At 44.0% G+C, this 15,932-nt stretch overlaps 1 protein-coding gene across 1 annotated transcript in view; it reads left to right on the plus strand.

Moving 5' to 3' along the window:
- The window catches only part of LOC115084003 (tumor necrosis factor receptor superfamily member 16-like), a 141,287-nt gene that overhangs the window by 53,627 nt on the left and 71,728 nt on the right, over positions 1-15,932 (plus strand). The window contains exons 2-3 of the mRNA XM_029588238.1: positions 13,977-14,109; positions 15,074-15,442. Of these exons, the coding sequence (XP_029444098.1) occupies positions 13,977-14,109; positions 15,074-15,442 (502 nt within the window). The remainder of the gene's footprint in view (positions 1-13,976; positions 14,110-15,073; positions 15,443-15,932) is intronic.

Genomic DNA, 15,932 nt, shown 5'->3' on the forward strand with positions numbered 1-15,932 from the left:
AATACAGTAAAAGTGTGGAAAGGGAAAACTTTTACTGAGAGGCTGAAAACCCAGCAAGGTACTTGGACCATAAAACAAACTGATATTTGTGAGACTTTGCGTTTTATTTTACGAATCATTGTACTCAGAGGATAGAAGTGGGGGAGTGCAAGAAGATTTGTTTTTTAAAAATTTTCCGCTTCCAAATATTTCAAGCACTCAACTAGAGTTCAATAACAGACTGATTCTGGCCTCAGAAATTTTAAGAGATATCAATGAGAGTAAATCTGATAAAGCTCCAGGCCCTGATGGTCTATCTTATGATTATTATAAAATTCTACATGATTTTATTGTAGAGCATATGCATAATTTCTCTAATCAGGCACCGGAACAAGAACATTTTCTGAATGTAACTGTTCTAACCAAACCGGGAAAGGACCCTGTATTACCCGCGTCTTATAGGTCCATTTCACTATTCAGCTGTGATTTAAAAATTGATGCATAGATATTGGCAGACAGATTAAGTTTGATACTTCCCATGGTTCTATCCTCTGAACTTGTTGGTTTTGTAAAGGGAGAACGATTGGAACTCATATAGTAAAATTAATAACAGCAATTTCCTACTATAAACAAAGAAAGATTCCAGTGTTGGCAGTAGGATTTGATTTGGAAAAAGCTTTCGATCATGTTTCATGGCCATATATGTTTTCCGTACTCCAGAGATTTGGGTTCTCAGGAAATATCCTTTAAAGTATTTCCCTATTTTATAATAAACCTGTATCGCATATCTTAGCCAGTGGGGGCTGGTTCTTAGCACTTTCCATTAGTAGAGGAGTGAGGCAGGGGTGCCCCCTTTCCTCACTCCTATATAATTTTATTTATTTATTTATTTATTGGATTTTATATACCGGGGTTCCTGTATGGGATACAGATCACCTCGGTTTACAGTGAACAGTAAACTTTGCTCATGGGCTGTACATAGAACATTGCTCATGGGCTGTACATAGAACAATAGCAATTTGCTCATTGCTTAGGAAAATTCAAGGAGATAGTTTGATATCGGAGTTGGACATTGGGGACACCTCTTTCAAGATAGCGGCTTTCACTGATGATATTTTAATTTTTCTCATAGACCCAATGAGAGCCCTTAATAGAGTTTTAACTCCTAAGAATAACTTTGGAGCTTTTATCTCTGTTTAAAGATAAACAGTTAAATCAGAGGCCTTGGAAATAATGGGAAATTTGCAACAAGAATGGGAGGGTATTTTATCTCTTGAAATGGGTGAAGTAAAAAAGGAAATACTTGGGAATCCAGATCCCAATAAAGTACAGGACTTATATAAGGTTAACGTTTCCCCCCTGCTTAGTTCATTAACAGAAAAAGGGAAGCGAATGGAATGCGCTCACTTTATCTATTACTGGCAGGATTCACTTGTTAAAATGATAGAAATTCCCAAATGGCTGTCCTTAATTCAGATGCTGCCAATTTGGATAACTCGTAATGATTTAAAGGAGATTAATAGAAGTATAAAAATTTTCATTTGGAGTGGGAAAAAAAGCAAGGCTTTCCTTACAAGTTTTAATGAAACCCATTATGTCTAGGGGCTTAAATTGTCCTGGTTTAAAACATTACAATCTGGCTTGCATGCTCAGGCATATTAGGAATGGGCTTATGGGCACGTCAGTTTTTTCCCCTATTGAACATTTGCAAAAATGGTTTGGTAACCTATCATTAGCCTCCATTATACAATCAGAAGCTTGTAGAATTCCAAAACATGTACAGTCCTTCTTGATAGTGTCTTCTTGTCGGCAAGCTTGGGGGTTTCTGTGCAATTTGCTGAGATCTCCAGGGAGAATTACTGTTTATATGCTATTAGTGGTAATCCTCAGTTCCTTCCAGGAATGGACAATGCGGTTTTGATTGGCATATAAATGGCTTGCGCGATATTAAGCAGATGTTTATAGAAAACTCTAATACGTTGTGACGTTTTCAAGATCTGCAAAGTAAATATCAACTGTAAAGTATAGACTTTTACACCTATTTGCATTTAAGACATTATATTATGAGTTTACTGGATAAAAATCCTCAATTTGGGATAGAAGGCAAATTGGAGGAGATAATATGGGGAGGTACGCCATCAAAACCTCTATGTGCTAAATTCTCAAAAGCAATTCGCAAATTACAGGACCAAGATGCAATTTCAAAAATCTTAGCTAGATGGTCCAAAAGGCTGGAGATCCAATTGACGCATGATGACCTTCTTTATTTCATCAAATATATTCCAGAAATTTCAGAGAATGTAATATTGAGAGAAACTCAATTTAAATTTATTTGGCAACTTTATTTGGCGCCTAAGAGAGCATTTAAAGCAAACGTGGGCCAGTCGTCCCAATGTCCAAAATGTGGGGAAGAGAATAGTGATTACCTGCAAAGCTTCTGGACATGCTTAAAAATGACCTCTTTTTGGCAAGACTTAATTACCTGATGCTCCATCATACTGGGCTTTCAGTCACCTGGAGATCTAAAATGTTTGAAATCTATGAGAATGCACTAAAGGGTTTCGGTAAGCACCAGAAGTTATTCCTAGACAAGGCGAGGATAATTGCTAAGAAAACTATTCTTTCCACTTGGATAGGGCAAGGTAGACCCAGCTTGGTGCATTGGGAAAAAAGGATACAGTTATTAGTATTTGAATACCTTTCAAGGAAGTCTATGCCAACACAGAAACAAGAATTCGTAGTAAAGATTTGGCAGCCTTTTAATGACCAATTACTGTCTGAACTTAAAAATACAATATTGACATTATAATATGGCAAACCCATTTCTGTAGGTGAAGCTCAGAAATTAGGGATAATTTACAGTCTGTTCTGTGTTCTATTCTCTTTCATATTTTTGGTTTAATGATCAGGTGGGGGTGGGGGGAATGGGAAGGGTATGAGAATACTGACTCATCAGCTCTTTATAGCCTTCTGTAATAATTGTGTTGTGACAGCTTTTCATTTGTAACAGTTGGACATGTCAGGTTATTGATGTAAGCTTATAAGTATTCTCTGAAAATCTGAATAAATAAAGACTGAAAAAAAATTCAAGCAAGCATGGAATAAGCATAGGGGATCCCTAGCTGCAGAGAAGCGAAGGGAAAACCTCAAATGAGCTGGGGGGCCTGTGGCAGTGCACCAGAATGAAATAAGATAAACTAGATGGGTCCTGTGATCCTTACCTGCTGTCATATTCTTAGTGTTTCTGTATGACCTTAAGAATCCCTCTGAATGTGATGGGAAAATGATTTCCTTTCAAAGGAGTCTTGGTGTAGTTACGCTTTTCTTTCCGTTCCTGCTTCTCACAAATCAATTACTAGTTGCTAAGCTGTGTTGTAGACTGGCAGAAGATGTTGTGGTCTACAGCCTGAGTGACATTGAAAGCACTTGCATTGCTTCTCTTCGGAGCCCTATTTCCTCCCTCTGCTTTTCTATTTCCACCCTCTCTTGGTCCCCCCTAATGAATACTCTGGCCTACTGGTCTCTCTCGGTGCTGGCTCCCCTTGTCTGGATCTGGTGTTTTCTTCAGCTCATTGGATGCTTTCTCGAGACACCCCTCTTCTCTCCTTGCTTGTGGTTGCTGAATCTTCCGTCCGTGCTTTTGATGGGTAGCACAATGTATCTGGTTTACATTCAGAGCACAGAGATGTTAGTCAGTGCGGCATAAGACATGTCGTACTGGGTCAACTGGTGCTCCATCGAGCCCAGCATCCTTTTTCCATCCATGGCCAATTCAGATCACTTGGAAGAAGTGCCCAGCAGATATTAATGGGTAGATCCGTTCCTTGTTCCATCCCAGCAGCAAGAGGCTGCACATCCTGGGTCTTACCTGGCTGTCATAGGCTGTGCTTTATTCAGCGTTTTACAGCTGCAATAACATTTAATTTCCTTGGATCTTATGCCTGCTTAGGAGCAATGCTAGTGCCAGCCCACATGATATTTATATAGCATGTTTGGTTGAAGTTCCCTAGGAAAAGCTCCACCTCCCCCAATCCTTGGTTTGATGATTTTCGTATTTTTCCCTTTGTGTACTGTGCTTTGAAGGTTACAAGCTAACTTATGGGGGCCACTGTGATACCTTTTTTATGGGACCAATTAAAAAGATGGAGAAATGTTATCATGATTTCTATAGTGCATGCCAGATGTCTGCAAGACTGTACAGAGACCTGTAATGAGTGGAGTGGAGGAGTAGCAGCCTAGTGATTAGAACAGCAGGCTGTGAACCACGTAAACTAGGGTTCAGATCCCACTCGTGCTCCTTGTGATCTTTGGCAAATTACTTCACCCTCCGTTGCCTCAGCTACAATCTTAGGGGTGAATCTTAAAAGAGTTGCTCATATTAAAAGGCCCATATATTGCAAGTACATGAGCTGAGCACCAGCAACTCATATTTTAAATCTGTCAAACTATGGGGGTCATTTTCCAAGTGGCTCGCACGCAATAAGGGACATTTCGCACGCGAAAAGTCCCTTATCGCCTGCGATACCAAAATGGGGGCGGAGTCTGCCCCGGAAGAGGAGGAGTCGGGGCGTCACCGGGGCCGACTCCACAAAGACGCCGCGGACGACGATAAGGTAAGGGCCTTTTCGCGTCCGAGTTTGTGCCCAATAGCTACACCTTCTATGGTGGCCTTATTGGGTGCGAAACCAGCAGCGATCACACCGCGGCGGTGCGATTGCTGCCGGCTAGCGCAGGACCGCCCCCCCGGGTCGACCCCCCCCTCCCCCCGCCCCTCATTACCTAAAGTATCGCAGGCCTGCGATACTTTAGAAAATGAGGCCCTATGTGCGTATATGCCAATGCATGCCCAAGGGAATACACAATGAAAAGGGGTGGGTTGGGGGGCTCCGGTGCAGGACCAACATTTATAGGTATAAATCCCGATTTTAAATCCGCTGAGTGCAGTGTGCTTCGGGAGGTTACCTGCACATATTTACTTCTGCTATTTTCAGGTGTAAAATCAGAGTAAAACTTGTCATAACCAAAAACTTGACTGGTTGAGGGGGGGCCTGGGTTAACTAGAGGTAGAGCAGACTGAAGAACCAGGGGGGGGTCCTGGATGACCTAAAGTTAGACTGGGCAAAACTGGTGGACTAAGTAGTCAAACCGATAATTTCCTTCACATGGCGCATGTTTTAAAATGTTCTCACGCATGTGAAAGCCGACAAGTCCTAAAGAAAGATACTCAAATAACGCACATGCGTGTAGATGGGCACGAGCACTCGTTTTAATGTTAGCGTCCCTGATTGTAAGTCCTCTAGGAACAGGGATATACTTACAGTACCTGAACGTAACTTGCCTTGAGCTACCAATGAAAAAGTATGAGCTAGATCCAAACAGAAATAAAAATAATGGATAGTCCCTACTCCTTCCAACTTATACAAGACACGCAACAAAGACCTTAGTGTGAGCTTTCTTGAGGCCCAGATTTATCACGGGGTCGTGCTGATGGTAAATGTTTTGCAGCACAGACCCGTGCTCTTGTTCTGAGGGTGTTGGCAGGTGAGGAAGAAGCGGACCAGGGAAAGAGGGAGGGCAGTGGTGGAAAAGTGTTTTTAGAGGGCACCAGGCAACATTATTTTGAGTCAGGGAATATTGTTTTTCCTTACAATTTAATTTTCTGTTTCTTTTTTTTTTTTTGGCTAGAGTTTTGCTTTTGTTTTTCTGACCCAGCAGTTTCTTCTTGTTGTTCTTTTGAATTTTGAGCTCAAGTCAGAACCAGAGCAGGGATCTGGCATCATGAGCCTTCATTCACAGCCACCTGGAGATATTTCCCCCTTTTTTTTTTTTTATAACAAACCCCGCCCCCAACTCAGGTAGCCCAGTCATTACAGCAGCAGGCTGGAGGCTATACACCCGCAGTCATGGGCCTGAAATTAGCCACTGGGTTATCACCATTGCAGGATGACTGAATTCCTCCCCCACCACAGGGACTGGGAATGCAGGAGCCCCAGCTCCCATCTGCTGAGGCTTGTGGATCGGCATAAGATAAAATCTGTGCTGGGGCAAGACTTAATGGAGGAATCAAACCCCAAGTCTTCTGCATGGCAGCAGTGCCACCGAGTGCCCGGGCTGCCTCTTGCTAGTTGTTTAGATTTTGTTTTGATTTTGATTTTTTTTTTAGATGCTTTGCTTTATTTTAGGTGTTTGCTTTCCAGTGCACTTTCCAACTTCCCTCCCGGTCTCTTCCTTCCTTTTCTCCCCTCCTTTCCAGCCACTCCCTCTTCCCTCTCTCCCCATCTCTCATTTACTGAAGGGCTTGGCAGTAGGGGGCAGCCCTGATGGGGGGCAGGGCAGGTACTGGATGCTGTTTTAGGTGTGGGGGAGGGAGGAAGTTAGGTGAGCCTGGGGGGGGGGGGGGGGCTCTTCTTTTTTTTGTCCCTCCCGCTTCCTGCCTCTGGACCATCTGCTCTGGAGATCGTTTCACCCTATCCGCAGAGTCTACAAAGGACTATGTCATTACAGTAAATGAAAAGGCTTGGACTTTTGCTTGACATGTGTTATCCCTCATAAAGCAAAGCCTTAGGAGTTTGTTTTTAGGAGTGTCAAAAAACGAAAGTAAATTACAAAGTTACCCGACGGAGCCTGGAGTCCCCACTCCTGATAATCGTTATGTTTTTTTTCTTGAATACTTTAAACTGAAGCCTTGATCCGTTCGGCTTATAACTTAAGCTGGGGATCCTTTTCTGGATTACTGGCATTTTGGTTTCCTGCCCTGATGTTTTTTTTCTTTTTTTTTTTATGACAGGAAGCAGCAGGTCTTCCTGGCTCGCCGCCCTGTGCAGCTAATTCAGTCGCCCTATCATTTGCGCTGTGTGACAGCATTAACCACAGCAGCCACTTTCTGACCTTTGGGGAGGTCACAATTGGTAGCTCCGCTTACTGACCTAGTGTCTTTCGCTTTAAGCCCATTCCAGTGAGAAGTGGCTAATTAGTGCGCACAGCCTATACTCCCACTTGCTAGCTGGTCACTTGTAGTACTGCAGTGGTAAATTAGTGGTAGGCCATAAATCACTCAGTTCCTCCTGAATGTGACCCGAGCACCAGGCCTTGGAGTTTTCAGAGCACTTCCTAGACATTAGGAACCGGGCTGATAGTGGAAGGGGGCGATGGTTGTGTGTGCCTTGTAAAAAGCAATCTGAATGTCTCTGTGCTATCAAAGATAAATTATTTTCTTTTGCTGATACAGCAATTTAAAAAGGAGAATGTTGTAAGATGGGGAGAGAGATTGTTTAGTCATTCATTTGCAAAATAAAGAAAAGAACACCTAACAGGGGATTGTACCCGTCCCATCTGTGATCTCCATTCCGCAGACAAATCACAGAAGGGTCTGAGGTGCCATTTGGGATTTTGCACTTGGAGTGAGCAATAGTCAACTGCGTTGGCTGACGACGTTTTGCAGGAGAGGAGGGTGGGGCAGCATTGACTTCCCTTTGGTTTGGTCACCCAGTAGGTTTTACGCACACTGTACTGTTGTGCACATTAAAACCACTCAGACAAGGGGAAAGTGAATTATTCAGCACTCGCTGGCAGAGCAGATGCCTGTAGGATGCCAAATGACTTTGAGAAATGAAAGCTACTCCCACACATGTACCCCCACTGGGAGCATAGCCTTTAGACTTATTGTCACTCTGGACCTATCTCCTCTGGTTTCCATGCAAGTCCGTTGAAATAATAGCATTATATTTATGGTTGTGCCAGTGTGCAGCTCAACAGGAGTTACTTGAAATAGAGTTGCCGACTGGTTCCCCTTTTATTCTGGATAAAGTTATCTATTCCTTGTTTTATCTCACTGAATGCATGGAGGGTGTAGTCCTGTGCAATTGGTAGGAAAATCAGAGCTACAAGTCCATGCAGACGGAAGAGGAGGGTAAAACCAGGACTAGATCAACCTGTCTCCATCCCAAAGGTACAATGGAGACAGTCAGCAATCCCTAACCAGGAGCAGGAAATCACAGAGGCAGTCCCGCTCTTTCAGTGGGCCGATACGGAAGGGAGATCCAGTGCTCGTGCCTCTGTGACATTGCTATTAAACAGGTTCTATGCATCGGAACGTGAGCATGCGGGTTCCCTATCACATGAAGTACAGTTGCTTTCGGATGGAACCCTTCTAGTCTGTGTATGGTTCAAGGCGTCTTTGAAGACGTTTATTGAAGTATTGATCCTGGCTGACACTTGCTACCTGTAGTCCCTGCCCCAGCTGACACCTCTCCCCTTCCATGACCTGCCCCTCCTCCTTTCCCTCACCCCTGTGACTGCAGGAAGCCTGGCTATTCAGTATGGAGATGGAGTGAGATTGGGGGATCTCTTTAACAACACCGTCAAATGGTCTGTGAATGTTTGAAGTCCCATTGGTTAGTTTCTTCCCAGTATTTAAAAGTAACCCCAGTACGGACACATAAAATAAAAGCCCAGGTATCTGCTCTATGGGTTTTTTTTTTCTCCTGGCAGCTCTGTGGGTTCAAAAGGTGGTTGACTAGCCAGTGAAATGGACCAGACTTAGAAGGAATGAAGGGGTGAGGGCCTCATGTTGGACAGGAAACCAGTAAAACAAACCTGAGTTCCCTTCTGTGACTCTTAACCTCTCTCTTAAATAAGATCTGGCCAAGTGTAAGTTTCTTAGAGACCAGTGAGTTAATGATGTTTTCTGATCTGGCCTGGTGGCTTATTGGTAGTCTACAGAAGATCAGGCTCAGATTCCTGGGCTGAAGGGCCTGAAAAGTGGAATATAAATAAATACAATATGTCATATATATGTCATGTTCCTTTGGCTAGGCCCAGTTGGGGGATGCTGCGGAGGTAGCATTCACAGCCACTGAGGTCCTCTCAAGGAACTAGTTCTGGTGGAGCTGGAAGCCCAAAGTAGTAGTAGGAAACTACAGGGCAAGAAAAAGAAAATGTATGTAATTGTTTTATTTAAACTGAATCTCAACACCCTTTTCCAATAACAGTACTAAAGAAACTGGACGGTCCAGCTTAGATTTGTTGTGATGGCTTCCATGTCTAGAGGATGAAAAGAACTTTTCCTGTATATTAATAAGAACAATAATATTAACCAATAGCAATAAGATTTATTTATTTATTTATATGTTTTTCTATACCGAAATTTAGCTATCTGCCTTCACTCCGGTTTACAGGTACAACAACTTAATACATTCTGACGGAAACTGATACAAACGGGTTATAACTGTAATTAGATCGGAAGATGGTCAACAACTAATACATTTTGGCAACGACTGATATAAACAGGGATAACTGATACAAACAGGGATAACTGGAATCAACTGGGTAAAGTGAGTATGTAGTATAGATCCTGGTGGTGAACTATCAAGCTTAAACATTCTCTGACATAGTCTTTAGATTGTTCTTGCATAGATACTTTATGTTTGGTTAACATATACCATCTTTGAAAGTTTGACTGAAGATCCATGTTTTGAGCTTTTTTTTAAATGTTTTGATGTTACTTTCAGAGCTCAGGTGATCTGGTAGTGAGTTCCATAATTTCAGACCTGCAATAGAAATGGCTCTGTTTCTAGTGTTGGATAGCTTAGCTAGAGGAAGTGAAGGTACGACTAGATGTATTTTACTTGTGGATCTTGTCGTGCGTTGGGATCTGTGTATCTGTATGACGTTATTGAGGGCGTTGTTATCTGCTTTGTATATTGCATTGTGTAAGATTGTCAGGATTTTGAATTCAATTCTTTTTTCTACTGGTAGCCAGTGTAGCCTGTTGAGTATAGGGGTGATGTGGTCTGATTTTTTTTTTGCTGGACAGTACTCTAGCTGCAGTGTTCTGCAGTAGCTGTAGGGGTCTCAGGGCCGTTTTTGGGAGTCCAATCAGGAGGGAGTTGCAGTAGTCGAGGCTAGTGAAAATGAGAGATTGTAAGACTGTTCTGAAATCTTGGTGGTGGAGCAGCTGTTTTAGGTGTTTAAGAATTTGAAGTTTGTGAAAGCCTTCTTTGGTTTTCATTACGACGTGTTTTTTGTAGTTTAGATCGTTGTCAATCCATATACTGAGGTCTTTTACATTGTCCTTTAGTTGGATACAGATGTTGTCTATTTGTATGGAATGTCTGGTTTTTGATCCTGTGTTTTTTCTTTCTATCAGAATGCATTCTGTTTTGTTCATGTTGAGGCATAGCTTTAGGTGGATTAACATGTTTCTAATTGCATCAAGGTGAGAGGCTGCTAGTATCATTGCATCTTTGATGGCAGAAGTTATTGGTATAAGGAGTTGTATATCGTCAGCGTACATATAGTATGTTATGCCTAGACCAGAGATGAGATGGCAGAGAGTGAGTAGGTAAATATTAAAGAGTGTGGCCGAAAGAGCAGACCCTTGTGGCACTCCTGTTTCAAGGTGGATGGCTTCAGATGAGTTGTTGTTGAAGTTGACTTTGAAATATCTGTTGTTGAGGAAGGATGTGAACCAGTCTAGAGTTTTGCCTGTGAGACTGATGTTTGCTAATCTTGATATTAGGTTTTTGTGGTCTACAGTGTCAAATGCGGCGGAGAGGTCAAGTAAGATTAGTAAATGGCTTAGTTTGTTATCGAAGCCTCTTAAAATATTGTTTGATAAGTTGAGTAGCAGGGTTTCAGTGGAGCGGTTTGTCCTAAAACCATGTTGGGTGGGATGTAGTATGTTGTTGGATTCGAGGTGTTCATTGAACTGTTTCAGGGCCGCTTTCTCTGTTAGTTTTGCAAGCAGGGGTAAACCTCGTAAACCTCGCTCTTATTCTGGGTCTTCTTCCGCAGGCGGGAGTTGATTGGATGGAGATCATATTAATAAAAGCCCAGAATGTCTGGAGTTAAAGATAAGTCCTCGTCGTAACTGTCTGACCCATTTGTAGCACGACTTGGTTCCAAAGGGTCTCCACACCTGTGGAGGCCTTTCAGCGGTGGAGTAGTTTTCTTTCTATCACTCATCCATCCTCTCTCTCCCCTTGCCAGTGGATATGTGCTCCCATCAGACAGGCCCAGGCTTGGAGGAATGTGCCCAATAGCCCGGGAACTTCCCGGTTCTGGCTGATTGCCAGGTCCGACGATAATGGCACTAAAGGACCACTTGGTCCATCCTGTCTGCCCATTAGTGCCTGCCTATTGTGCTGTCCCAGGTTTTACTTGATCTGTGGTCTTCTTCTTCCCTCTACCACTAAACTCTCTTTTGAGCTGCATGGTAAAATGGGCGCTCGTATTGAGAGCCTGTTTTTTTTTTTATAACACGCTCACAACCACGTCTCCTGGACGTGTGATGGCATACTTTAATGAGCTGCATTAAAAGAGACACGCTAGGGATAGATTATGCGCCCCTAGCATATCCATGGCAACAGGCGCCCAGGAGATGTGAGAGACACAAAGGGGCCGATGCAACATAGTGCGCTCAGCCTAGTCCATAGCTTGATGCGTGGTTGGACACACATTTTGGATGCACTAGACTACCTCCAAAATATGCGTCCAAACCAGCGTGTAGCTAATAGCGCTCATCACATGTAAATGCCACGTAGATGAGGCTATTAGCTATTACACACCGTGCGCCCGACCTGCACGTTTTAACATGCAAAAATTGACGCCAGCCCCAGAGCTGTCTTGACACCCCTCCAAAAATTAACGCCAGCCCCAGAACATTATCTTGACACACCCCCAAGCCTCAACAAAAAAGCAAAAAAAACCCAGAAAGCAACATCATGAACCAGCTACACGCTGGTTTGGACGCATATTTTGGAGTTAGTCTAGTGCATCCAAAACATGTGTCCAACCACGCATCAAGCTATGCACTAGGCTGAGCGCACTATGTTGCATCGGCCCCTTTGTGTCTCTCCTGATTTTATTTTTGGCTTCTCCAGATGCCCACCATCCTCTCAGCAAAAAACGTAAGGTTATTACCTTGGTCTATATAGGATGCTTAATGAAAACTCTTCCTTGGAAGAATTCAATGCTGCATGTTCATAATCCCACATAGAATTTAAGATCAACCCAAAGAGGCTTACTGGATGTTTTGTCAGTTTGTCATGCTAGGCTGACTGAGACTTGGAGAAGGGGCTGTCTCTGTGACATGACCTGTTCTTTCAAACTCACTGCCTGAGGGCCTGCGTCTTGTCACGTGCGTTAAGGCTTTTAGAAAAATGTTGAAAACGTTTCTTTTTCAACGGGCATTTGTTGAATAAGATAAGATGCATGCCTTTGACTTGTAATATGATTGTGCTTTGGTTTTAGTGTTTATGCATTTTTTATTTGTCCTATTTTTTATGGATGTTTTATTTGTTTGCCGCTTGGAACTGTTGGTTAGGCAGCATATACCGTAAATCTTTGAAATAAATAACCGATTTACATTAACCTGTTCAAGTCATTTCATGATTTTGTAGACCTCTATCATATCTGGCTTCTCTATATCTGCCTCTTGGGGCAAAACCACTTGTCAGCTCTCTAAATCATTCCTCCAGCAGCCTTTGGGGCTTTGATTCCCCAATTCCTTAACTAGTTCCTCTCTAAAGAGCACTGTGGTATTTTATTCTTTTGTCTGAAAAGAAATAAGTAATTCAAAGTTCTTTTATGTTTTAAATTTTAAAAGCTCTTTCCTGTTTAGCCATTCCCATCTTTATGGGATGTAAGTACATCTGGACAGCGCTATCAGAGCACCCCTTATAGTTCTGTGCTGATATTGGACCAAGGCGCGTGAGGTACGCAGACAGCATGAGTAGCGGAGGAGCAGACACCAAGCAGATATATTTTTTTAAAAGCAGGGATCATGGCCAATTTTAAAAGTTAATGTTAAAAAAGAAATTCTTACGAAATTGTGTGAAAAAAATTACAAGACGCATAAGTTAGGACAAAAAGAGAGGAGATGTAGGACCAGTACTGGAAAAAATAGTGCCTGGAATTGGATTCAGACAGCAACCAACAAATAAACATGGGGGTAACTTGCTGGTGCAGCTTTTACTACCTTTAATCACTAAGCCTGATACTTTTGATGCAACTCCAACATTGCTCTCTGCTTCCATGGTAATGGTTAATGGAATTTGGATTCAAACAGCATCCGAGGGCCCTGACTTTTACGGTCCGGGAAACTGATAAGCATGGGGGGTAACCTGCACGGTGCAGCAGATACTGGCATAAGCTTGCTGGGCAGACTGGGTGGATCATTTGGTCCTCTTCTGCTGTCATTTATTTGTTTTTAATGTTTCTATTGAGTATTCTAGTGGTCTCTACTCCGTTTGGACTTAGGCTGTCTTAACTGCCTATTCTAGGGTGATGCCAATGGGGAACCTAGAAAAGGGAATGGAAAGGGAAGCTTCCCCCAGTGAAGTGTAATGCCTGCTAAAATCAGGTGTGAGATAGGTGCGGTAAGAATCGATCACCTGCCATCTTTTAATGACTAATGGCTCTTTGGACCAGCCTCTTTCCGGGCACATAAGGGGTTGAATTAGCAGAAGTGAGCCAGAAGTGTCCAACTCCAGGCCCTATAGGGCCGATCTCCTTAGCAAATGAGGTATATGTGCTTGCACACCGCCCCAGTCGTATGCAAATCTATCTCATACCTATTCATTAGGGATGCCCTGTAGACCTGGCCATTGTGCAGCCCTCGAGGACTGGAACTGGACATCCTTTCGCTGAGCAAAATTCAAACTCGTACTAATTCAAACCTTTTCTGTGTCTTCTACCATGTGCCCGGCGTACGTGCACTTAATTTTTCTGCGTGACCCTCTCCGTGACACGGGTCTTTGCTGTCGTTCTTGCTTAAGCCTGGTTATGGGGGCCCCTGTAGGTAAATGCCCCTCTCTCCCACCTTAGTTCACTGCTGCCTGGGCCTCTGTGTAGGTAACGCCCCCCCGCCCACTTTGCTTGCTGCTGCTTGGGGACCTATTTTGTGGCACCTCCTGTAAGAGTAGTTCTGAACCCCCCCCCCCCTGCTCCGCCCTTTGACCTCGCTCACTGTCCGTTTTTTCCTTTGACTCTTTCAGGTGTCCGTGGAGGAGGACTGTGAAAGCGGGCATCATTCCTCCCAGGGCGAGTGCTGTGACCTCTGTCCTCCGGGCTCAGGGGTCGCTGCTGCCTGTACTAGTTCCAACACCTTGTGCGAACCTTGCCGAGCAGGTGAGTAACAGCTGGGAGCCTCCCTGTACCCGCACTTTAACCGTAACTCTTTGCTGGTGGAACATTGCAGTCATGCGAGTTTGCAGTCTTGGTCTGTCACCCTGGAAACGGATGGAGCTTTAGAAATACCAAATATTACTGTTTCTAGACAGCTTTTCACATGCTGTAAATTGTCTGCCTTCATAGGTCCTGTTTTTGTTTTTTTTTTTGTTTCTTTTTTCTTGAAATGAAGCTTTAAAGATCCTTTCGGTACCAATATCGAAAACTGAAGTCTATTTAATATATATGTATATGTATATATATATATATATATATATATATATATAATATCATGTGTGTGTGTGTGTATATGAACTCTACAGTCTCTGAATCTGTGGTTCCACTTGCTCATCCTCAGATATCACAAGGAGGCAGTCTTAGAATAATCAGTGCGTCCTTTATTACAGGAACTTGTCAGTCACAGCAAACATTTAAAGAGAGAAAGGCTAGACAGTAGACGCAGAGGTACCAGAAAGCAAAATAAAAAAAACAACAAACCCCCCCAATATATTATAGATGGGGACCAATCAGAAACGTACATGCGGAGGTCCGTATTCAATCGTTGTCCGGATAGCAAAGTTAGCCGGATAAACTTGTTCAACTTAACTTTGGAGGTGTATTCAAAAGTGCAGCTGTGATGCCAGGGCCAAGCTGATCCAGTCCTGCTTTTTGCCCCATTGCAGGCAAAGAGGTGCAGCTCTGCCTCACTTAAGAACACCAGCAGAGCAGCAAGCACCTCTAGCCTTGCAGTGAGGTAAAGGCAGGACTGACTTTCCCTGATCTTGGTTGTCATGAATCCTGTTCGGTAACCCTGCCGCTGACCATGCTTAACACCAATTGGTTTTTTTTTTCTCTTCCCTAGAGTTGTTGTTCTTTTTTTTTTTTTCCCCTGTAATCCGTAACTCTTGGTTTGTTCCGCCTGCAGGTGTGACGTTCTCCCCCGTCAGCAGCGCCACCGAGCAGTGCCAGCCGTGCAGCACGTGCCAGGAGCACACGCAGCTGGCGTCTGCCTGCACCCCTGCCCGGGACACCGTCTGCGAGTGCACCAGCGGCTACTACAGGCACGTGGAGAACGGGAGCACCCAGTGCCTCCCCTGCCAGGAGTGCCGACTCGGCTACGGGGTCAGCGTGGCGTGTGGCCTGACCAGGAACACGGAATGCGAGGCCTGCCCCCCGGGCTTCTACTCGGAGGTGGCCAGCGGCGTATCGCCCTGCTTGCCCTGCCAGATGGAGTGCAAAGAGAGCGAAGTGAAGATCCGGGAGTGCTCTCCCTTGTCGGACACGCTGTGCATGGGTAGGTAAATCCACGCTGTTGGCTGCGTGGTGTGGGGGAGGGGCTCCTGGGGCGGCAGAATTCATAGGTAGTTGCCTGCAGGTCAGCATGCAGCTCTCAGGATAATGGGCATCCATGCCCCAATAGCCTCCGATGAAGGCAATGAACGGTTTTATTGAGCATGTCCAGCGTGGTATAGCCATTTCTTTGAACGCCGTCATCCTTCTCCAGCAATCTGACTCCACACCTTCACTGTGCTGTTTTGTAAATGGTTTCTCTGCTGTCCTGGCTACTGTGATTTCAGCTTTTCATCTCTTCATAGGTTTATGAGGCCGTCTGTCCTCACTGGCCATGAGTTCTCCCCTCCCCCCCCCTCCCCCCCCCCCCCTTCTGGCCTTTATATTAATACCAGTCACAGCTATGGGCAGAGTCCGTAGGAAGCCCCCTGCCCAGGGGTAAGCATTTTGGATCTCTTAAGCACTTTTTCTGTGTTTTGTTTCTGAAATCTTCT

The sequence above is a fragment of the Rhinatrema bivittatum genome, chromosome 2 (genome assembly GCF_901001135.1).
Source record: "Rhinatrema bivittatum chromosome 2, aRhiBiv1.1, whole genome shotgun sequence".
NCBI lineage: Eukaryota > Metazoa > Chordata > Amphibia > Gymnophiona > Rhinatrematidae > Rhinatrema > Rhinatrema bivittatum.